This window comes from Rattus rattus, chromosome 5 (assembly GCF_011064425.1).
Source record: "Rattus rattus isolate New Zealand chromosome 5, Rrattus_CSIRO_v1, whole genome shotgun sequence".
Classification (NCBI taxonomy): Eukaryota; Metazoa; Chordata; class Mammalia; order Rodentia; family Muridae; genus Rattus; species Rattus rattus.
The window spans coordinates 465,823-488,732 of NC_046158.1; the positions used below are offsets into that span (position 1 = coordinate 465,823).

General features: G+C 46.4%; 1 protein-coding gene across 1 annotated transcript in view; it reads right to left on the reverse strand.

Annotated features, from left to right (window-relative positions):
• Positions 1-738: 738 nt before the first annotated feature.
• The window catches only part of Cntrl (centriolin), a 73,479-nt gene continuing 51,307 nt past the window's right edge, over positions 739-22,910 (reverse strand). Inside the window, exons 26-43 of the mRNA XM_032902666.1 lie at positions 22,144-22,336; positions 19,403-19,533; positions 18,948-19,088; positions 18,706-18,832; positions 18,390-18,554; positions 17,365-17,524; positions 15,141-15,256; positions 14,843-15,060; positions 11,305-11,462; positions 10,151-10,224; positions 9,095-9,283; positions 8,511-8,736; positions 7,701-7,906; positions 6,577-6,717; positions 4,171-4,434; positions 3,944-4,006; positions 3,225-3,431; positions 739-1,494 (exon numbers count right to left, since the gene is read on the reverse strand). Coding sequence (XP_032758557.1) covers positions 1,441-1,494; positions 3,225-3,431; positions 3,944-4,006; positions 4,171-4,434; positions 6,577-6,717; positions 7,701-7,906; positions 8,511-8,736; positions 9,095-9,283; positions 10,151-10,224; positions 11,305-11,462; positions 14,843-15,060; positions 15,141-15,256; positions 17,365-17,524; positions 18,390-18,554; positions 18,706-18,832; positions 18,948-19,088; positions 19,403-19,533; positions 22,144-22,336 — 2,833 coding nt within the window. The 3' untranslated portion in view covers positions 739-1,440. The remainder of the gene's footprint in view (positions 1,495-3,224; positions 3,432-3,943; positions 4,007-4,170; positions 4,435-6,576; positions 6,718-7,700; positions 7,907-8,510; positions 8,737-9,094; positions 9,284-10,150; positions 10,225-11,304; positions 11,463-14,842; positions 15,061-15,140; positions 15,257-17,364; positions 17,525-18,389; positions 18,555-18,705; positions 18,833-18,947; positions 19,089-19,402; positions 19,534-22,143; positions 22,337-22,910) is intronic.

Sequence of the window (22,910 nt, forward strand, 5' to 3'; positions counted from 1 at the left end):
GAAATAGATGGTTTAGTTCCCTCACCATAAACAAAAGTGACCAGATAGTTTCCATTACTATTTGTGTGGTGGTAGAGGTGAAGATTTATGTGGGAATATGAGAGAATACTTCCCCTTCACTAGGTCCTGTTCCCGTACTGTGTCAATAGTTGCCATTAGTCCATACCTTTAAGCATTTTACAAAGACATAAAGTGGAAGTATAAGAATACAAAAGACAAGTTTTGTGTTGGAAATACATGCCTTCTAGATAATGCACAGTAAGTGGTGTGACGTCTAATTTCTCCTGTAATTCTGTGTATTCTGTAACTCTAGCCAGATGGCTGTAGTGAGGGACTGCTGTGCTATGCTGAGCTGACATGGTGCAAAGCTGACTGTGGCTCAAAAGGCTGTGTAGCCAAGACAGTCAACATCTTATGACTGTTAAAGCCACAAAGCTATGACAGTTGCTCTTGCTTCTAAGGAAATGGGTCAGTCATAGAGTTGAATGGTTAGGGGTTGTACACTTTAATACACTCACCATCAAAGCTGAGTCTCTAGAGTATAGTCTTGACACTGTCCACCAAAGAATTACTATTAAATTGGCTAAGGAAAAGCAGCCTAAGGGTGGTGATTTCTTAATAGGTACTTGTGATGAAGCACCCAGTGCTAAGTAGACCAGGTGAAAAGTGGAAGAAATGGCTGGAGTATTGTTATTGTCTTGGAATGAAGGTAACCTGTGAAAAGTTAGATGGCAGACACAAATTGACTGTACCTTTTATTTTCATATTAAAAATAAATTTTGGATCAGAATCAAAAATAATAACTTATTAATTACGCCTAGGGGCTTTTAGTACATTCTTTTTTCATGGTGACTTGACATACTCAGTATATGTGGTTTCACTGGCTTTATAAAAATGTTCCAAGATTGGAAGAGAAAGGTAAAAAGTAGCCCCTTCCGTCCTATGTTACTACACACATCTAGTCCACAAGTGTATGTGGTTTACAGAAACCCCGGTGTAGATGGTGCGAGCTACAGTGCACTTTCATCTTCACAGGGTCTTGATAGTGACATTGACATTCCATTAGGATGTCAGTGAGGTAGGAGAGTAGCCATTTCCTCTACGGTTTACACATGACCATATTCCTGACCGTGGCAGGAGCTTCTTTTCCTACAGTAAGAGAGAAGCAGAATGGATGAATTAAACCTCTGTGGTGGTGGCATGGTGACTGGCAAAATAATGCGCTTTAGGACTGCTTTGGAATTTGTTTTGTAGTGCTGGGGATTGACTTTGGGGACGTGTATATGCTGGGCAAGTGCTCTACCATTAAGTCATATCTCCAGTCCCCAAAATGCTTTAAGATGTTATAAAATGATGAAAGATGAGGTTAGTTTTCCTGGGGCTGCCAGAATTCCAGGTGTTTTAATTGCTGGGTGGCTGACATACCTGCAAGCAGGACACTCAGTGGCGGTAACTGTTTGGTTCTAATGGAACTTGCAGAACTTGGAAGGAGCTCTGAAAAGAAGGGAACTGATTTTAGGCACAGAAGCCAGCCCCAACCCCAACCCAATTCAAAGCTTCATGTCACAGTGGCCCAGACTGAAATTGCCTACAACTCCCGTGCCCCCGACATCTAGTAGAGCACCTCCAAGGCTCATGTGTGTTTCTGTACCCATTGCCTTACAGTCTTAAGCTCTGGTGGGTAATGCGATCTGGGCCTTTACCTGACTTGTCTCAACCACTGGTGTTAAGGTAACCACCCGTATTAGCGCTGCTGCCCATTAGGTGTGTGCCTTAGGCAAGCCATTTGCTCCTCAGGCCAATCAAGGAGGTGACTGTGTCTCCATCCAAACTTGGCTACTAGTGAGTCTCTTTTTCTACCACCTCCACTCCTCTTCTACCCTTTCAGTCTCCCAACACGAGGCAGGAGAGAAAGGATGGAGAGGGGGTTGAGATCATTAGACTACTTTTTGCTGATTAGGGGTATTGAGTTCCCTGGGGCAAGTTTGATTTTTGCAGTCAGGAAATCTTGTTTCTTCTCGATTTTTTTTTTTTTCTTTTTCTTTTTAACACACAACCACTTAACCAAGAGCAGCCAACCACCAACTGGTTCAGCAGCAGGAGCAACTGCCATCCCCCTTGGGGCTCTAGCATTAAATACCCGTTCAAGAGTCCCCAGAATTCCAAGTGTCATACACTTGTGGAAACCGTCAGCAGCTGGCAGGCTCACCCCCTGCTGGAGCATGAGGTAACTCAGTCAGCGCTGTGGGTGATCTAAAGTCACCCCATAGCCCACACCTGGGATCTGTAATTAACATTCCTGTATTTAAAGAAATTCTCACTACAAACTGTCCTTGGATACTCCTTGTGATTTACAGTCTACTCAGGATACGCTGCTTTCTGGTAAAGGTAGGCTGGCTGCTATACCCTCATTGGGCCTTTGCCATACCCTTGACCTGTTATTTACAACTTTTTGTAGTTCCTTACCTACATAAAGGGACAATGCGTAGCTTTCTAGATGGGGTGTTGTATGTATAGTGTTTAGGATGTACATAGAATAAGCACCGGAGTATGGAAGCCATTTTCTGCTCATAATTATGCGTTACTGTTGACCAGTTCCATGGGTTACTTTTTGTTCCTATTAACTGATTGGTAACTAAGTCCCACACAGGAAACCTTTGAGATCCAGAGTTTTAAAGACAGGAAATGAAGAAATCTGCACTCTCTTTGAGAGATTAACCTCCCAGGTCTAAGATGTTTTGAACATGTATGGCCGTCTTGCCTGCGTGGACGTCTGCACTGTTGAGGTGCCTGTGCTTGTGCAGGAAAGGTGATGGTCCTTGGGAAGCTGACATGGCTGTGAGCTGCCATGCGAGTGCTAGGGACTTCATCTGGGACAAGTTCCAGTGCTCTTACCGCTGAGCCAGCTCTCCAACCCTGAAGGTCTGCTCTATACTGATCAACAAGTAGAAATAAATGAATGAATGAAAGAAAGAAATCCAGAGGTCGAGGACACAAATCTCTCCTGGGTCATCCCATCTCCAATTCTAGTTCACCATCTAAGCTACCGGCTTAACCAATTGTTTCTGTACCTATAAACCAGGTAAACTTTCCCCAGAGATGGCAGTCACATAGGTTTTTGCTAAAACAGCTGAGGGTGGCATTTCAATCCCAAGTCTTCTTGGACCACCTACCCCAAAGTTTTCAAGTATTCCAGGTGACTCTAGACTCAAGCTTCCTCTTACCTGACTATGTCCATGCTGGGAGTCCTCTACAAGGGAAGACTCTAGATGAGACAGACTGGGTGATGGTGCTGAGTCCACGGAGGTACTAGTGACCAGTTCTCCTAAAGCATCGACTTGTCTCCTCAGACTGTGTAAGGTGCCCTCCGTCTGCCGCTTTCCTTTGATCAATACTTCTGCTTGCTTAGACATAGAGTCTCGAAGCTGAGCCTGGAAAATGTTATCAGATGTGGGGTTTACACGGAAGAAACGCTCCTGAACTCTCAGCTTTTTCACGTTTGATAAGTAAGTCTGACTTTAATAAACAGGAATGAGGGTAGGGCATGGCAGTAATCACTAATCCTTGCACTGGGGAAACTGAGGCCAGATAGCCAGATAGTTCAAGGCTGCCCTGTAGTTCTAGGATAGTCTAGGGTACACAAAGAGACCCTATGTCAAGGGCCCGCATTATAGAGGTTAAAGAGCCCTTCACACCAGGATTCTAGGTTGGACCCAGTGCCTTGCATGTGCTAGACAAGTGCTGTACCACTGGGCTATATATCCAATGCCCTAGAATTCAAATGGTCTTCAATGCTGACAGCCATTTGCTATCTGTGGTCAGCGTCTACAGTGTGATCTGTAAGTGTCCTTGAGCACTTCAGTAGGGTGGACATGGAAACCTTTTCCCACGCCTGCCAAGTGCCAACTATCTCAGGGGCTTTCTCTGGTTTTTAAGAGTCAACCTTGAGGTGATCTTCACGGTGGCGCAGTCTCTCACGGAGTGCTTCTCCACGCCGGTGTTCATCCTTTTTCAGAGAGAAAAGGAGACCAATGAGTCACCAACTGCTACAAGTGGGAGCCAACCTTCTTTCCCTCCTACCCTGGAGGCCCAAAATCTGTTTTTAGCTTTACTGGGGGAGGTGGGAATCAAACTATCACTGAGGCCCGAGGAGAGCAGGACAAACTTTACCATGATGTGAACTTGGGGAAAGTTGGATTTTTCTTCAAAAATTCTCTCATTTGTGGTAAATGGGAAGTTCTCTTTCACGCTTTCCAGCTCTCTTAAGTTATCATCTCTCTCCAAAATAGCTGTGAGATCTGCTGGTAGATCTGGAAGGAACTGGTTGAGATTCCTCAGACTGGTTCTGATTTCGTCTTTCACCTCAGACTTCAGTGTCCTCATTGCATTGCTGACCTCCATCTGCCTCCTCTCGAAGTCTTTCTGGTTTGCCACCTAAGCAGGTGGTGGGTCAAACAGCAGGACTCAGAACCAAGTCTTGGTTGTACTTACAGTGAACGATCGACAGACACTGGACAGGTAAGTCACTGCATAAGGACCTGAATTCAATCCTCAGAACCCACAAGGCTGGGTGAGGGGGCCATGCTTGCAATTCCAGGACTGGGAAGGTAGAGACAGGTTAATCTTTGGGGCTGGCTGGACAGCCAGCCAGCCTAGACTAACAGTGAGCTTAAGTTTCAGTGAGAGGCCCTGTCTGAAGGCAGTAAGAGCAATTAGAGGAAGACATTCAGTGTCTTTCGCTGGCCTCTACATGAACCATTTTAACTGCATGCAACACCCACACTCACACCAAACAATACTCTTAACAAAAAGGTGGGGCGGTGGTTCAGTTAGTACAGTGCGTGCCATACATAAGGACTAGAGTCTGATTTCCAGTATTCACATAAAAAGCTGGGTATGGTGGCATATGCTTGTAGTCTCAGTGTTTAGGGGCATAAAGACAGGTTGATGTGGGGGCCTGTCCTAATTGATAAGCCTCAGGTCCCAGTGAGAGACTGTGGGTTAGTTTTATGCCCACTTGACACATGCTACAGTCATCTGGGAAGAGGGACTCTCCATGGAGAAGATGCCTCCATAAGGCTGGCCTATAGGTGAGTCCATCAGGCATTTTCACGACTGATATGTGAGGGAAGGTCCAGCACATGGTGGGTGGGGCCACTCCTCGTCTGATGGTCCTAGGCAGTATAAGAAAGCAGTCTGAGCAGGCCATGAGAAGCATGCCAGTAAGCAGTGCTCTTCCGTGGCCTCTGTTTCACTTCCTATCTTGAGTTCCTGCCCTGACTTCCTTCACGGAGATTGTGACCTGAGGGTTGTGAGCTGAAATAAACCCTTTCCTTCCCAAGTTGCTTTTGGTCATGGTGTTAACACATCAACAGCAACTCTCAAGACAGGAATCTTGTCAAAAACCAAGATGACATCTATACTGGCTGATTTTGTGCATCAACCTGACATAAGTTGGAGTTATCACAGAGAAAGGAGCCCCCCCTTGAGGAAATGCCTCCATGAGACCCAGCTGTAAGGCATTTTCTCAACTAGTGATCAAGGGTGGGAGGACCCAGCCCACTGTGGGTGGTACCATCCCTGGGCTGGTGGTCTTGGGTTCTATAAGAGAGCAAGCTGAGCAAGCCAGGGGAAGCAAGCCAGTAAGTAACATCCCTCCATGGCCTCTGCATCAGCTCCTGCTTCCTGACCTGCTGTGTTCCAGTCCTGACTTCCTTTGGTGATGAACAGCAACATGGGAGTGTAAGCTGAATAAACCCTTTCCTCCCCTACTTGCTTCTTGGTTAAGATGTTTGTACAGGAATACGAACCCTGACTAAGACACCATCCTCTGAGGAATGATACCTGAGTTTGATCTTTGGTTTCCACATGTATGTGTAGAGATGTATATTGCTACAGACAAGTGCACATGTGCACATGCACACACACACAACATAAAAAGTTAGCCAAGGGGTTGAGGGAGGCATTGGTCAGTCAGTAAAGCACTGGCAAGCATGAGGACTTGAACTCAAGCCCCAGAACACACAAACACGTCGGGCGTGGGGGCTCACTGCCAGCCAGCCTATCTAAAAACACGGCTGGTGTTCCTGAGAATGATACCCGAGGGGTCCCCAACTCACACGTGTGGCCCTGCACGCTCAGGTGCTGTGCCTGCACACATTTAAAACCAGTTAGTTGACCTGGTGCAGCAGGTAGGATACTTGTTAATCCTGACCACCTTAATTGAATCCCAGAACCCTGTTCAAAGAAGAGACCTGCCTCCCACAGGTCGTCTTCTGACCTCCTCATGCTCACCACAGTGTGTGGGGGCACACACACACGCATGCACTCATACATAACAATAAATGTCGGTTTAAAAAGCTAGCTGAATTTAACTTTAAGGGTATGTTTTCAACCAATCCTTTCTCCTTATGTGTATGTCTAAATTAACCTGAACCTTACAGTCAGCTTTCCACAACTCCCTCATTCCTCTTAAAGAGATACTAACCAATAAACCCTGCCTGCACCCTGCGGGAGGGAGTGTACCGAGCCCACATGGTGGCCTGGGCTAGCCAGCTGGGGTTCTGGGGCGCGCACCTGTTTCTTGAGCTCCAGGTATTCCTGCTGCATCTGGCGGAGCTCCTTCATGAGGCGCCTGGCCCTCTCATGGTTGTCCTGGGCTACCAGTTCAATTGTAGCCATTTCCTTTTGCATGCAGCTGTTCTCCTGTTTCTGTTCCTAGCATAGAGGGAGGCAAAGGACTCGCAGTCACAAACAGCAGGTGTAGTTACTGGGTTCCACACTCACTAGCAAGCATGACCTCAGTTTGTGCAGCTGTAAAATGGAGCACTCTGGACGCAGGTGTAGTGTGACTGGGAGAATTCGAATTCAGAGTTTGAAGTCAGATCTTCAGCACTGCCTCTGACAAGTTACTTTCCCCTTCCTCAGCCCCATCAGTGATCCCTGAAAAGGCAACGATATCTTCATGGGTTGTAGGGATTATCGTTTATTTGAGACAGGGTCTCCGAGCAGCTCTGGGTATCCTGGATCTCACTGTGTAAAACCATGTTGGCCTTGAACTCACAGAGATCCTCCGGCCTCTGGTTTTGAGTGCTGGGATTAAAGGAGTATGCCACCATGGCCAACTTAAATTTTAGACATCTAAATCTATCTTTATGATCGTTCTGTTTAAGTCCCAGTTATAAGCACACCACCTTCTGGAAAACGTATCAGATGTCTTTCATTCAACAGAGAGCATTGAAAAAATCCATTCCTGGGAATCCACTGTGCTCACTGCTCTGATGTAATCACCACCCCACTCCCCTTAGTTCAAGGGTAAAAGCAAGGTGGACCAGGCTTCCTGGTTTTATTATGCTTGATAAAAATCAATGTTGACCGAAAAGGGCAGAAAGTCACCAACAAGCTCTGACTGCAGCTCTGCAAAGGCGCCGACCAACCCAACACCCGGAGCCCGCAGTAGGCTAAGCCAGTGCACAGCTCTCTCTACTGTGCTGTGCGGTCCACAGCATGGCCTCCCTGCTGGCAGCCAGAGCTGCTCTGGGGCTAGTGACCAGGTCTCACTGCGTTTCAACCATTGGAGTTAGGGCCTGGGTTGACGGATAATTTCTCTTCTCCACAGGGAAGCAGTGTAGATGTGAAATGTGTGTGTCAGGTTGGTGTAAACGTCGTTTCTCTCTAGACTCCCAGGGCAGCTTACTTACCAGAAGGTTCTTCTCCAGCTGGCTCCGCTGGATCTTCAGTGCCTCCTTCAGCCCAGCCACCTGCTTCTCTGCCTTCTTCCTTTCTGTTAAGAACTGGTTTCTCAGTAGGCTGAAGTCTGCCCTCATGCCATCGGCCTCTTTCTGCAGGGCCAGCAGCTCACCCGACTTCTCCATCAGCTGCTGCTCCCGCTCTGAAAGCTGCTGTTCTGGGGGGGTGGGGGGGAGTGAGCATGCTCAGAAGGTTTGGCCAGTGGCCCTGGGCCAGCAGTGAGTAGAGCTCAGTGCTCCTCACGGGCAGGCTGCCTACCGAGTGGCATGCTCCCTCCTCTGCTGTCTCCCTCCAGTACTGGCTCTCCCAAGCATACCCTGACCCAACCCACTCCACAGGCTCAAGAGAGGTTTGCCCAGAGAGAGCAAACCGACTCCAAAGTAAATCCCAACTCTGGCCACTCCTGCACACACCCTTCGGCTGCTGATGCTGTGTTTCTGAACAGCTGAGCCCACTGTACAGCTCCCGAATAGCCTGTCCTTCAGAGCCTCTGATTCCCACCTTGATGTCCTACTGCCCTGTGCATGGCTCTTGGAAGAGGCAGACAGGCACATGAGACGCATTGGCCAGTCTCAGGGTCACATGGTCATAAAGACACACTCGCCCTGCTTCCCTGCAACCTTGCCCATCCTTCACAGGGGCGCTGCCTGCCTTCCTGCTTTGGTTCTCCTGCCTCCTCCTTGGGTGGCCAGGTCTGGGTCTTCTCCACCAGACTACAAGGATAGCCCCCCACCCCCACCTGATGTCTGCAGTGAACGTACTGGCCTGGGACAGCATCTTCTCCAGGCTCTGAGTGCACCGCTCCTCTTTCTGCAGGGTCCTGAGGCGTCCTTCAGCAGCCGACACGTCTGTGAACAGCCACTCCAGCTTGCTTTTCTGGTCCATCAGCTCCCTCTCCAGCTGTCCCTGCTGCTGCTCCAGCGACACTTTGCTAGCCGCTAACTTCTGCTCCTCACTTTCTCTTTCTTTCTGGAGTTTTTGAAACACCTGAAGAGAGAATAACCTGAGTCGATCATAAAAGAACAAATGTCCCAGGTGTGATCCTCAGATTCCAGTTTCAAAGAGAGAAGTGCTTACAGAGAGGGGAGGGGAGATGGACAGACAGAACAAAAGCCAGGCTCTATAAAGATGAAGCAGGGGCCTAGCCACTGTGAGAAGAGGACACGGTTGCTAACTAATTAGCATGTGACTGTTAAGCTCTTTACAGAAGCAATGTGGATGACTTAACAGTCATAGATTATACTAACCAGAGTCACACAGTGCACATGGGGCAGCCTGGTCTGGGGTAGGGAGGTGGGAGACAGAGCCCCACGAAGTGAATAGTGACCCCCTTTGAGTACAGTACCATTTCCTGCTGGTCTAGCTGGAGCTTGCTCTCTCTGATCTCATCCCGAAGCTCCTGAAGTTGCTGCTCTTTTGTCTCCGTCTCTTTCTGGCAGCTCTCTAACCGGGCCGTCCATTGGCTGACGTCCTTCTGCAGCTGTGCCTGTTCACTGAGCAGAGCACTCTGGCACTTGGTGGTGTGCATCAGGTCCTTTGGGCAAAAGAGCACAGTGAAATGCCTCACAAAGCCACTCCCTAAGGTGACCAGTGTCAGTCCAGAACCCGCCAAGTCTGACAAGTGCCACCCCCTTTATCCTCTCAGCAAACTTAGAGGAAGGTGCTCAGGACTGGAAGTTCATTCCTGGCTTTCCTTCTCTTAGCGCCGAACACGGAGGGCAGTGAAACCGCAGGGAAAGCTTCGCTGCCTTGTCACAGAGACAGGAAGAAGTCCAAGTAACCCAGGACTGCTGAGAAAACAACGGTGCTAGACACAAGAGTTAGCCTTGTTACTATCTCAAATATTTAGATAAGTTCAAAAACGTTAAAACAATTCTGAAAAAAAATTTTAACACAGAAATATAAGAACCTGACTTCTTAAAAAAAAGATTTTTCATCTTAAAAGTTATATGTCTTAGAAACCTTTAGGAAGAGAAATTAGTATTTCCATTAATTTGCTTGAAGTCCTCTGAAAGCCAAACTGTAGCCCTATTCTCACAGACTGACACTGAGTCACCTAGAAGAAGGTCGGCAGAAGCGCAGGCCACCAGCTGCACTACTCGACACCTGACAGACGCTGCTCTGCACGTGGGTCCTACACCTCAGCATCCCCGCTAAGGCTTCTGGGAACTGCTGTGTGACTCTCGTCTAACTACTACCCTACTTACTCTTAGCTTTGGGTAAACTTGAATCAGGAGCTGGAAGAGGTTAGAGACCCACCCAAGGACCGATGCCTCACCTGAAGGCTGTGCTGTGCAGCGAGATCCTGTGGTGCTGGGTAGGTGACCTTAGGACGCTGTGTAAGGAGCCCTGTGGGGCTATAGTGCAAACTGTAAAAGGCCAATTATACTTTGAGCCTTACCTGCTTTGCTAGGTTCAAATGGTCTTGGGTATTTTCCAGTTCCTTCTGCAGGGAGTTTAAGGCTTCCCGTTTATCTACCAAAACATTCATAAAATGATCTTTGTAAGTATACATACAGCATCTGTGTATACACACTGGATCCCCCTTCAAAGTACATCAGAACTGAGTTTACATTTATTTTTGTTAGAGCAATGATGCCAAAAGACAGTAATATGTATAACCCTGTGGGGTTAAAATATGTCTATACTAACGATCTCATAAACATTTAGCTAACCATGTTGGTGAGATGCATGGTTTAAGAATGAGTATATCCTACACTCTTTCATGAAGACAATGTATATCACCATCTGTAAATGGATAAAATGCTGCGAAGGTTTTCCTTTGGACCATCTCACGATGAACCCAGTGAGCTCTGAACTCCATTCTTCCGCCTCTGCCTACTGAGTGCTGGAATGATAGGTGTGTCACCAGGTCTATTGTGTCGCACGGATTGAATGAGACAGTATATACATCATGACCAGAAGATAATAAATGCTAGAACCCCACACCATTAGCTATAAATACATAGCCACTTATCCTAAATAAATATCAGAAATATTGGTAATAGAAGACATTTTTACTATTGCCTTCATCCACCCTCCCCCGCATACAGTTATGACCTGAGGGTGATGACAATTCATAATTACTGTGTGTACTCGTGTGAGTGTGAGCGTGTGTGAGTGTGAGCGCGTGCCATGCAGCGGTGTGGAGCATGAAGGCCAACATCTAGGCGTCAGTTCTCAGTCCTCTCCTTTTACTGTGACCTTGAACAACAGAACTCAGGTTGTCATGCTTGGTGACAAGTGCTTTTTACCTACTGAACCACCTCGTTGGCCCCAAAATAATTTGTATTTAACCTTTTTTTTTTTGCTTTATTTTTAAACTGTTCCTTAAGAAACATAAAAATTAGATTTAAAAGACCAGCTTAAGATGAAATTCATGTACTATGTGTGTCTTAAACTGTACAATTTAGACTTAGTATGCTCACAGAGTGGTATGATTAAATCCATAATCTAATTTTATAAAGGAATCTCATGCCCCATTCTGCACCAATCCCATTGCCTGAGGGCAAGGCTGTGGGTGGAGTCACAGCCTGTAGGTCACAGCTTGCTCACCTTGCAGCTGCTGTTGCACCTGGGAGCTATCACTGTGTAGGGCAAGCTTGTCTTGTCTCAGGAGCTCCAGCTCCTGCTGCAGCTTCCTGACGCTCACTTCCAGCTGCCCCAGCTTGGACTGCTCCGTGTTGTTGCTTTCCTCTGTAGCTGCTAAAACTCTACCACAGAGTAAAGCAGACTGTTAAACAGAAAACGCCCACACTGTGTGGATGAGGGGCAGCACTGCCTTCCACAGTGCACGGTCAGTGGACGTTGGGGTGAGGGTGAGGCTGGAGATGGAAGATGCCAGAACTCATTTTTAAAAGAAACATTACAGCTTTCCAAATAGGAGATTTAAGAAAAAAAAAAGATTCACTAAGTTAAAGCTTTACAAAAACACATGTCAAAATTCCAAACACAAAACAAGATCAAAGTGAGCGACAAGCAGCCTGCCAGCTCACCCACTACTGACAAAGCAGGGACATAGCTTCAGGTGCAACAGGGTCTCCACGGATCAGCCGTTCTAGAGCACGGATCGACTGCGGCTTTAACTTGGACTTCCCTCGTGATTATTTCCATTATGTATCTTCTATAAAAATATATGTTCAAATATATGTTCTTTTGCCCATTTAAAAAAAATAAGTTATTTTCTATCAAGTTTTGAAGACTTTACACCATATGTTTTGTAGACCTAAGTCCTATGTTACCAGCCTGGTTCAAAGTCTTTTCTCCTAACTGCTGTCATATATCTCTCTTTAGTTTTAATAGTTTTTTTTTCTTTTTGAGTGACATTTAAATGTCCAGTTCTTATTTTTAATTTATTTTTTCTTTTGGCTTTTTGAGAGAGGTTCTTTCTATATATCTCTGGTTATCCTCGAACTGAACTATGTAGACTATGTAGACAGAGAGATCCACCTGCCTCTGCCTCCTGAGTGCAGGAATTAAAGCAAGTGCCACCACACCTGTCTGGTTTCTGATAAGATCACGTGTTTCCTACCACCATGCACTCACCAGAGCACGGGGCAGGGGACAGCCTCCAGTGGCTGTGTCTGCCCTGGCTCACGGTTCTGCTATGCTCTGTTCTCCAGCATGGCTGGGTTTCCAGGTGATTTTCCTGTCTTCCCATCTTGCCACAGAGTGCTGGGATCCCAGGTGCACATGGGCATCTGTCCTTCTTATATAGGTTCCAGGGACTGACCAAGGTCACCAGGATTGCCAGGCTTTGAATCCTCATCTCTTCTGTCCTGTCAGCTTTAAACGACGTTTTGTTTACTTTTGTGTGTATGTGTGAGCTCATGTGTGTAAGGTGTGTTTACCTGCACAGGCATGTGTGAGACAGATGCTCTCTCCCTGAACCCGGAACTCATTCTTTTGGCTAAACTGCTGGCTAGTGGGCCCATGGGGTCCACCTAGCTCCACTGGTCAAGGTCCAGCTTTATATGTGGGTGTTGGTTCCTGAAACGCAGGTCCTCACTGAGCCATCTCTCCACCCTTGTGCTTTAGTATGTGTGTCTTTCTTCTTATTAAGGATCATGCTTCTGGAGTCTAATTAAGAATTCTGTCCTCGGGGCTGGGGATTTAGCTCAGTGCTAGAGCGCTTACCTAGGAAGCGCAAGGCCCTGGGTTCGGGTCCCCAGCTCCAAAAAAAAAGAACCAAAAAAAAAAAAAAAAAAAAGAATTCTGTCCTACTCCAAGTCACAAAGGTCTTATTTTCAGTTTTATATTTTAACATTTATGGCTCATTTAATTTCACACTGATTTATTCAGTGGGAAGGGGTATTCATGTGCCATGGTGCATGTGTGATAGTAAAATGACAACTTAAGGAGTTGGTGCTCTCCTTCTATTTGGTGGGCTCGGCTCTGGGAATTAACCTCATTTAGCCCCAGGCTTGAACCTTTCCTGACTGAGGCGCTCTGTTGCCTTGTTTTATGTGCACACGTGTTCGGCCTGTATGTGTGTCTGTACACTACTTGTATGCCTGGTGCTCACAGTAGCCAGAAGGGAGTGTCAGATTGCCTAGAGCCAGAGTTACACGTGGCCGTGCATTGCCATGTCAGGTGGTAAGACTCAAACTCAGGTCCTCTGGAAGAACAGTCTGCGCTCAAACTGCTGAACCATCTCTCCAGATCCTCCATTTTTTAAAATAGTGAAATATGGATCAAATTTTCTATTTTGGATTTTCAACTCTTTTAACATTAAGTCTAAAATGACTACTTCCCTCTTGAAAAGATGCCTTTCAATCTTTCTCAAAATCTGTACTTCACACATCAAAGTTCATTTGCAGACCCGCATTCCAGCAGTTCTCAACCACTTGGGGATTTAAGAGCCTTTCACAGGGGACTGAGACCACCAGAAAACAGACATTTACATTATGATCCACGACAGTAGCAAGACAGTTGTGAAGTGGCAATGAGGAACTGTACTAATATAAAGGTCAGTCGTAGCATTAGAGAGGGTGAGGACCAGTGCCCTGTTCTGTGCCGTGGACCCACTTATGTGCTGTGGAGTACAAAAGGATTTGATTACTATCATTTATATGAAGTGCTAAAATCAAGTGTGTTAATCTTAAATCCTTTCTCATTTTCTAATATTTTTCTTGATGGTATGTCTAAAGAATTCTATAAATTGTAGGTTCTTTGCATTTTCTTATAAATTTTAGAACCAACTTATAACTTTCTAAAAAAGGAAAAGAAAACAACTCAGTGGGATTCTGACTGCAACTGTTTTGAATATATAGATCAACCTGAGAACAAATGTGTCTTCTCACAGCAGTGAACAAAATGTTCCTTTCCCTTTATTTCCATCAAGACTGTGTGTCCTGGAGGACAAGCTGGGGGGTCTGAGAGCTGCCCCCATTCTGCTCGTCTTTCCCCTTTGGAGTCAGAGTCTCACGGATCTGCAGCTGGTGGAGGGAAGGCCAGTGCCCAGAGATGCACTTGTCTCTATATAGTCCCCATTGCTAGGATTACAGCATCTGTCACCTGTCTGCTGTGTCTGCTTTACCACAGAGACCTAGAGACTCAACTCCTATGCTTGAAAGGTGCTTTTCTGACTGAGCCACCTGTCTACCCCAGGCAAGGTAGTCTGTTAAAAATGTTCTTAAAGGGAAACTTTAGGGAAAAACTAAGAAAAAATGGTATCAGAAAATTATGCTATCACGTTTGTACAATATTGTTTTTTCTGTTTTTTTTGTTGTTGTTATAATTTTTGCTCTTTTGTTGTTGTTTTTTTTTTTTTTGGAAACAGGGTTTTTCTGCATAGCCCTGACTTATCCTGGAAGTCACTCCATGGGTTTTGAACTCAGAGATCTGACTGTGTTGGCTTCCTGAGTGCTGGGGTTAAAGGTGTGCATTGCCATGTGTGGCTTTTGCTGCTGTCTTGAGATAGGTTCTCCTTAAGTAGCACTGATGGCTTGGAACCCACTGTGCAGGCCTGGCAGCCTCAAATCCATAGCAGTGCTCCTGCCTCCTTGGTGGGTGAGGGGATCACAGACACGCACCCCCAGGAGCAGCTCTCCGGTCTCATGTTTACCCTCCACATTTTTATCCCTGCCCTTACCTTTTGGCGTGGGAAGACTTCTTTTCCCAACTCTCGCACTGCTCTTGGAGCTCTTCCTTTTCTTTATTCAGACATTCGATGCAGGACTGCAGTGCCTGGGTCTCAGCCCTCACTCGCTCTGTCTCCCGCCTGTCTCTCTCCAGGAGCTGTCTCTGCCGCTCTAGCTCCCGTCTCTGCTGCTGAGCCGTCTGCTGCAAACTCTCTAGCTCTAGCTTCCCCTGAGGCAGAGAAAAGAGACTCAGACATCCTGGAAGAGAGGCTGGGGTGGCACAGGCTCAGCGCTCTCCTCTGTGCGTACCTCCAGCAGGTCGACCTGAGTCTTCTCCAGCTCCACCACCTTCTGGTCATGCTGTAGCTTCAGACTTTGTAGCTCGTTGGTTTCAAGCTGCAGTATGTCTGCAACATTCTTTAGTTCTGACAGAGAGACCAAGCAGGGTCAATGTTGTGAACCAGGAAACACAACAGAACAAACTATTACTCCTTGTTGACTGAGTAGAAAGTGAAAAAAAATTTTTTGTTGTGTTGTTTAAATGGTATTAATTTCATTAGTAAAGGAAAAATCTTTTTTGAAAGCACTGTTAAAAACATTAATTTGTCCTGGGCACCGGTGGTACACTTCTTTAATCCCAGCACTCAGGAGGCAGAGTCAAGTGGATCTCTGAGAAACCTTGCCTCAAAAACAACAACAACAACAACAACAACAAACAAAATCCAAAATCCAACACAAATTTTTAAAAACGTTGTACCAAAACCAGTAAACTTCTGACTCTAGGAGCATTTATATCCACATAGAATGAGCTAAGCAATTGTATATGAAAAGATAGGAAAAACTTGAAAATATGGGTATTTGTTCTCTGCAGAAAATCTGGAAAAGGGGCAGCAGCCCAACAGCCAATGGTGAGTACTAATGAACATGCTAAGAAATGGATATGAGGGGTTGGGGATTTAGCTCAGCGGTAGAGTGCTTGCTTAGCGAGTGCAAGGCCCTGGGTTCGGTCCCCAGCCCCAAAAAAAAAAAAAAAAAAAAAAAAAGAAAAAAAAAAGAAATGGATATGAGAGACAACTCCCCAAAGCCATCCTGACTTCATGTCCATATCTCTCTCTCTCTCTCTCTCTCTCTCTCTCTCTCTCTCTCTCTCTCTCTCTCTCTCTCTCTCATACACACACACACATACAATTTTGGGGTGCTTTATTTCAGGACTCCACTTTGTTTGACATGGACATGGCCTCCGACCCATAGTCGGGGATTGGGGGAATTGGGAAGCTCTGGACAGGAAGCTGACTTGACTTTCCTGAGCCTGAGTGTGAGTGCTGACGGTGTGTACACATGACAGCTACTACAGCTGTGTCCTCCCAGTCACTTACAGCCCGAGACTGCTATCCAGGCCTACAGAGAGCTCCTAGGAGACTGGGCCCCTCCAGAACATTTCAGAAGAGCTCCGGGGCATCAGAAGAGAGGGGAGGGAGATGTAAGAGCCTGAGGCCCAGGACGTCTATGGTGAGATTGAGTCCTCTAGGATAGGGGAGCTACACTCACGGAGTCTCAACCTCATGGCTGCCAAACCAACACTGGCCCAATTCCAAACATGCTATGCAAATTCTGTAGTGCTGTGCAGAATGATCTGAGCGTCTGGGCTGTAGAGTGAGCATGACACACCCGATCCCTGCTCCTCTGTGTGCCAGTCTGCATATCGCTTTTTCCTCATTCTCTTCCTGCCCCAGTCAGGTTTCCAGGACTCTGCATTTGCTATGTAGGTATGAGGACCCAAGTCTGGATCCCAGCACCCACACACACAGCTGGGTGTGGCTGTGCATGCACCAGTAACTCCCGGTGTGTATGTGTAGGTGTGGTGCAGAGACGAAGGGGCACTGGGACTTGCTGGTGGACATCTATAACTGCAGTGCTCTGTGCATGGGTTGGGGAGGTGTGCAGAGACAAGAGGATCACTGGGACCAGGCTGAGTGCGGGCCCTGTCTCAATGGCATAAAATAGTGATCCAACAGGACAAGTGATGCTCTCCTCTGGGCTGTGTTCATACACAGGGATACACACATAAAAGAAAACAGGGTAACCGGAGTAAGTAAATAGCTGAGCCACCTCCCACACTCAGGACTCACCTCATATTTTCACATGTCATTAAAGTGTAAATACAAGCCCTTTCTTTCCAGTTTCCCAAGTGTGAATCTTGCTGTGACACATATCAGGGCTGACACGCCCTAGATGAATAGAATTGCACTTTGGTTTGGCACGCTGGACTGTCTGGAGTGCGGAAGCCCTGGCCAAGCATCTCGGTCACACCCCTCCCAGCTGTGAGGGTCCTTCCATGCTCACAACCACCAACACGCTTCTTTTGTTTGAAATACTCCCTAACAGATGGAGCGGCAGGAAGCGTCCAGCTCCTTTCCCAGTTTGCTCGTCACTGAGCTTACCGGTCAGAGGGGGCTTGGCTGGGCTCACTTGCTGGGACCTGCAGTGCACACATGGCCAGCCTCACATTCTGTGGCTTGCCTTTTAAACTCACCAGTCTTATGTTTCGACAGCTGCTGTAAAACTACCTCAAGATTCTCTTCCTCCTTCTCTATCTCCTGCTTTATAAGTGTGAGCTGAGTCCTCTTTTCACTGATGTGGACATTCAGTTCTCCTTTCTGAAAACTTAGTTCTTCCAGAAGTGATTTTACTTCCTGTGTGTAAATAAAAATCATCTCCTCTGTGAATCACGAATCAAAATCCCCCTTTACACCAGTCAGTTCTGTTACTGTTCTATCTCAAACATTTATTTTGTAATTTAATTTATATTACATTTTATATTAAATTATAATTTTTTGCCTTTGGTACTTAAGCAAAGCACTATATTTTGCACCAACATCTACATGTAATATGAAAAAGTAACCTATGTTCATGCAGATGCTATTTATCCCAGGCAAAGGTTGTTCCCAGCCTCAGCGACCATCAAAGGCAGAAGGCTGAGGACACGGACAAGGTCACAAAGTGAGATGCCAGGGACATAAGCAGTTATGATTAAATGTAAGATAAAGAAACTCCTTAAGAGCACCCTAGAAAACAACAAACAAACCAACCAACCCCAGCAGGTTGCATGCGGCTGAACCGTGAGATACAGGCAGGATGCAATGCTGCCTATGACTGGGATAAGGGCGTTCCTGGACAGAAGTGCACGAGAAAGCCAAGAAGCAAGAGAACCCAGAGTGCATGCAGAGGCCACACACTGCCTCGGCACCAACACATCAACACCCCAAATGGTGCCGTAGAGGGGAATTCCATCCCCATTTGGGGAGAACCTGGAGCACTCTCAACCTCAGCGCTGCCCTGGACTCCTAGGAAAGCCTGCTGACAAACATCCCCTGATGTGACTGCACTTCTCCTAGGAAAGCCTGCTGACAAACATCCCCTGATGTGACTGCACTTCTCCTAGGAAAGCCTGCTGACAAACATACCCTGATGTGACTGCACTTCTCCTAGGAAAGCCTGCTGACAAACATACCCTGATGTGACTGCACTTCTCCTAGGAAAGCCTGCTGACAAACATACCCTGATGTGACTGCACTTCTCGGCAACTTCCGTCTCCCCCAGTGTCAGGGCTTCCTGGAGGTCAGCTTTTGCCTGGGTGAGGCTGTCCTGGAGTAGCAGCAGCTCTTCCCTTCTGTGCCCCAGCTGTGAGTCTAGGACAGCCAACTCCTGCTGCTGGCTTGTCACCTGTAAAGGGAGATGGCAAGTCCGACTCGAGGACGAATGTATTCTTTACACTTCAGTTTGTATCTTTCCATCTTTTCTACAACCAAATAAGCCTTAGTCAGCAATCCAAAATACATTTAAAATAGTTGTTTCCATGTGTCTGTTGTCATACCTGGCTTTTCAGTGTTTCCAGCTCAGCTCTCTTGGCCTGAAGGAGACTCTCAGATTCCTTAAGAACCTGAAGGTGGTGATCCTCATTGACTTCCGCTGCCTTGATGTCTCTCTGCAGACTTTGAAGCCTACATGGCAGGGCAGGATTTCAGCAGCCCTCCTCTAAAGGAGCCAGATGCCCACAGCTGCTCCAGGACAACTCTTCCCATTCCACCCCTCCCCATCACCCCTCAAAGGCCTTACTCTTCTGTCAGTTTTTCCTTCTTCTCGTTTAGACACTGGAAATCAGCATCTTTGGCTGCTACAACTTTGTTTATTTCTTTCAAGATTTCTTCTTGTTTGATTTTGTGTTGCTCCAAGTCTTCTGCATCAGCCTGGAGCAATCTACAATAGAGCATTCATGCCTCTGGCCCTTAGGGCATAGCATGGAAGGGCCATTTCCCTGAGTGCCTCAGCCTTCAGGTGGAGCCTGGGCCCCACCCACCAGAGGACCGGGCTCCACCCACCTCAGAGGACCAGGCTCCACCCACCTCAGAGGACCAGGCTCCACCCACCTCAGAGGACCAGGCTCCACCCACCTCAGAGGACCAGGCTCCACCCACCTCAGAGGACCAGGCTCCACCCACCTCAGAGGACCAGGCTCCACCCACCTCAGAGGACCAGGCTCCACCCACATCAGAGGACCAGGCTCCACCCACCTTAGTTGCTGCTCTGCTTTCACAAGGTTAAGTGCAGTCTCCTGGGCTCTCTTTTCTAATGCCTCAGCGTCTGACTCAGTTTGTAATAAATTTCTCTTGGCATCAGTGAACTTTTCGACAGCACTCTTTGTCTAGAGAAGAAACTGTCATTAGAAACCACTCGGCTGCAGCACTCACTATAGTTACTGGCAGTATTAACTGGGACAACTCTTAGAAAACAAGACAAGGGTTGGGGATTTAGCTCAGTGGTAGAGCGCCTGCCTAGCAAGGGGAAGGCCCTGGGTTCGGTCCCCAGCTCAAAAAAAAAAAAAGAACAAAAAGCAAAAACAAACAAAAAAAAAAAAAAAAAAAAAAAAAAAAAAAAAGAAGAAAAGAAAAAAAGAAAACAAGACAAAGCAGAGAAATGTAAAAACATTAAACTATTCCTTTGCTGTGAATTTCTAATGCTTAGAAAATTATCCAGAACCAAATAACTACTGTATAAAAATGTAATGAGATAAGATAAATCTTTTTTTAAAGATTTATTTTTACATACTGTGGCTATCTGCAGACACACCAGAGAGGGCACTGGATCTCTTTACAGATGGTTGTGAGCCACCATGTGGTTGCTGGGAATTGAACTCAGGGCCTCTGGAAGAGCAGCCAGTTCTCTTAACTGCTGAGCCATCTCTCCAGCCCCAAGATAAATCTTGATAAATAAAAATAGTGTAATAAAACAGAATACTATCTAGTCTTTAAAAAATCACAATGTCTCAGCATGCAGATGCTAGAATATGTTGGGTCAGAAAAATATCTTAAATGGTATAAGTGCTGTGAGAGGAACTATAGAAAACTACATTTGTGTCAACAAAGTTGGAATACTTATGAAAAAGTCATTTGAAGATGGGGACATCTTTAGTCCAAAACTGTGATTATCAAACTCAGCCAACTCAGTTTGTCATGGGGATTTAGTCTTTAAACATACTCCTGTGCTAGATTTGGCAAAAAACACTTTCAAAAAATCAACTTGGTTTCCTGGTCCATCTAGAGCAAGAGGTTTAATAGATCTAAGATTTTAGTTTGCACTGATGTACAAACGCCCTCCAAAGGCAGAAATCTGTCTATGACTGTCCCACGGGTGACATCTCACTGGCAGGGTCCACACTTAGACATGTCACCGCATCTCTTCAGACAGCTGCTTTCTGCCGGCTCATTAGCAAAGCCTTGGGCAGGGTCCATCATCTACTCAGGGGAGTCCCTGGGAGGAGAGTCTCTCCACTGTGGCCACTTTGCCTCTGTGTGCCCACTGCCAAGGCCACTAATTAAAACAAATACAGGGGATATGTTTTCTCTAGGTCTACAACAGCACGGGAGGAATTCCTGGATAGGAGGTATGCCTGCAAAGGCAGATGGACTTTTACAGCTCTCCTGGGTGAGCTTGAGACACTCCTTGCCCACCTCTGTGTGGTGACCAACACCCTGTTGACTAGCAGAGAAAGCCAATCCAACATCCTGAAAAACAGATTAAAAACCAAAACCAAAAACCGTTTGGGCTGTATTAACAGGAGGCTTCTGGATAGCACCTGAAGCCCGCAGCTGCAGTCTCTCTGCCTGGCTGCCCCTATTTCTCTACTTGAAAATGTCTTGGGTTATGACTTTTTTGTGTGTTGTTACTATAAAAGCTTTATGAAACTATTAGAACATAAAATGTCAGGCCATGGTTCCTTACATTTGGCTCCAGGATAAACAATCTTGTACCTCTTTGAGGTAAGAGCTGTGTTTCTGTAATAACAGTCATAATCCACAGAATTGGATAGGTGAAGCCAATCGCTCAGCCCCAACTACAGGTTTCTGTTAATTTAAATAGACCCAAGTTGAACAACAAAGTAAAAATAGTTCCTGAGGTACTTTGTGTGGCCAGGGCCGCCTTCTCTCTGGAACTGTCATTTAACTAAAGAACTCTAGAGAAGGCATAGCTTCACTATGTTTTTTTTTGTTTTGTTTTGTTTTTGTTTTTTTCTTTCTTTTTTTTTCCAGAGCTGGGGACCGAACCCAGGGCCTTGCGCTTGCTAGGCAAGTGCTCTACCGCTGAGCTAAATCCCCAACCCCTAGAGCTTCACTATGTGACTCTGGGCTGCACGTGTAAGCTGAGTTACCACCACTTCACAGGGCTGCCAGGGATGCTGAAGGAAATGGAGTTCATAAATGCTGAGGAAGTTGCCCTCCCTCTTTGGCTTTCTTCTGCACTGTGGCCTGGGAGTCCACAGAGGTAATGTACCAGCAAAGAACATCTCAGAACCTTTCTTTCTCTCAATTCCAACTTGGCTGTACCTAAATGAATAGAAATCTATAACCCAGGAATTGAAAATAGATCATTACTTTTGTTATCAACCTGACGCAGGAAGACTTGTGTGAGAATCTATTTGGTCATTTAAAAGACACAGATCGAAAGTCCAAAGTTAAAACAAACATAGAGCCACCTCCCCTCACCCCAACACACTCAGCCAGGCATGTAGGACATTCCAACAGCACAGTCTGGAATGTAAAGCATGCATTCAATCCACACTCAGCAGGCCACACATTCTTAGCTTGACTTTACAGACGAGGTGAGCAAACTCAGAGAACCTCGGTGACTGACTCCAGGGCCCACACTCGGAAGGCCAGCGGGCTCTCTGCCATCATTGCTTTCTCTACAGTTTTAGGAGAACAGCAGGAGGCTGCCTGTGTCCCATAGGAGCCCGGCCTGAGCACACTAGACACACCTTCTCCTTGGTGCATGCGAGCTCACTCTCCGCTTCTGCCAGGAGTCGGTCAGCTTCCCTGAGCTCCGAGCGACGTTTCAGGAGAGTTTTCTCTAGGCACTCAATTTCATCTACAATATCCTCGTGATGTTTGAGAGACTTTTCTATTTCTAGTTCAGTCATTAGATTCTCAACGTTTCCATCAATGAAGTCCCTAAAAATTACATAAATATCAAGAGATTTTAAACACAAACAATATGGACACTGATAGCCTATGAAGAATGTTCAAAATGTACTTTGTCTTTTTTGCTTTGTTTTGGAGGCAGAGTTTTGCTGTGTAGCCCTGGCTATCCTGGAACTCACTCTGTAGATCAGGTTGGCCTCGAACTCAGAGATCTGCCTGCCTGCCTTTGTTTCTCAAGTGCTGGGATTAGAAATATGTGCCACCAGCTAAGGAATTTAGGAACTTGTAAAGAGAGTAGCTACATGTTCAACATGCACTCTTCCTATAAACAGAGTATTCCTGGCAGTAAAAGCACACTATGTCACAAGGCTTGATGGACTTGGGTCAGCATCTGGCCAAGACAGCATTGCCACACTGTTTTCCTGAAGAACAGAGATAAAGGAAGTGACCACACAGTGATTGCCAGTCCCTTAGGCAGTCCTCAGGACCATCGCAGAGCATGCAACCCACACACTGCACTGCTCTGTGACTGACTTCTTTTTTTTTTTTTGGTTCTTTTTTTCGGAGCTGGGGACCGAACCCAGGGCCTTGCGCTCTACCACTG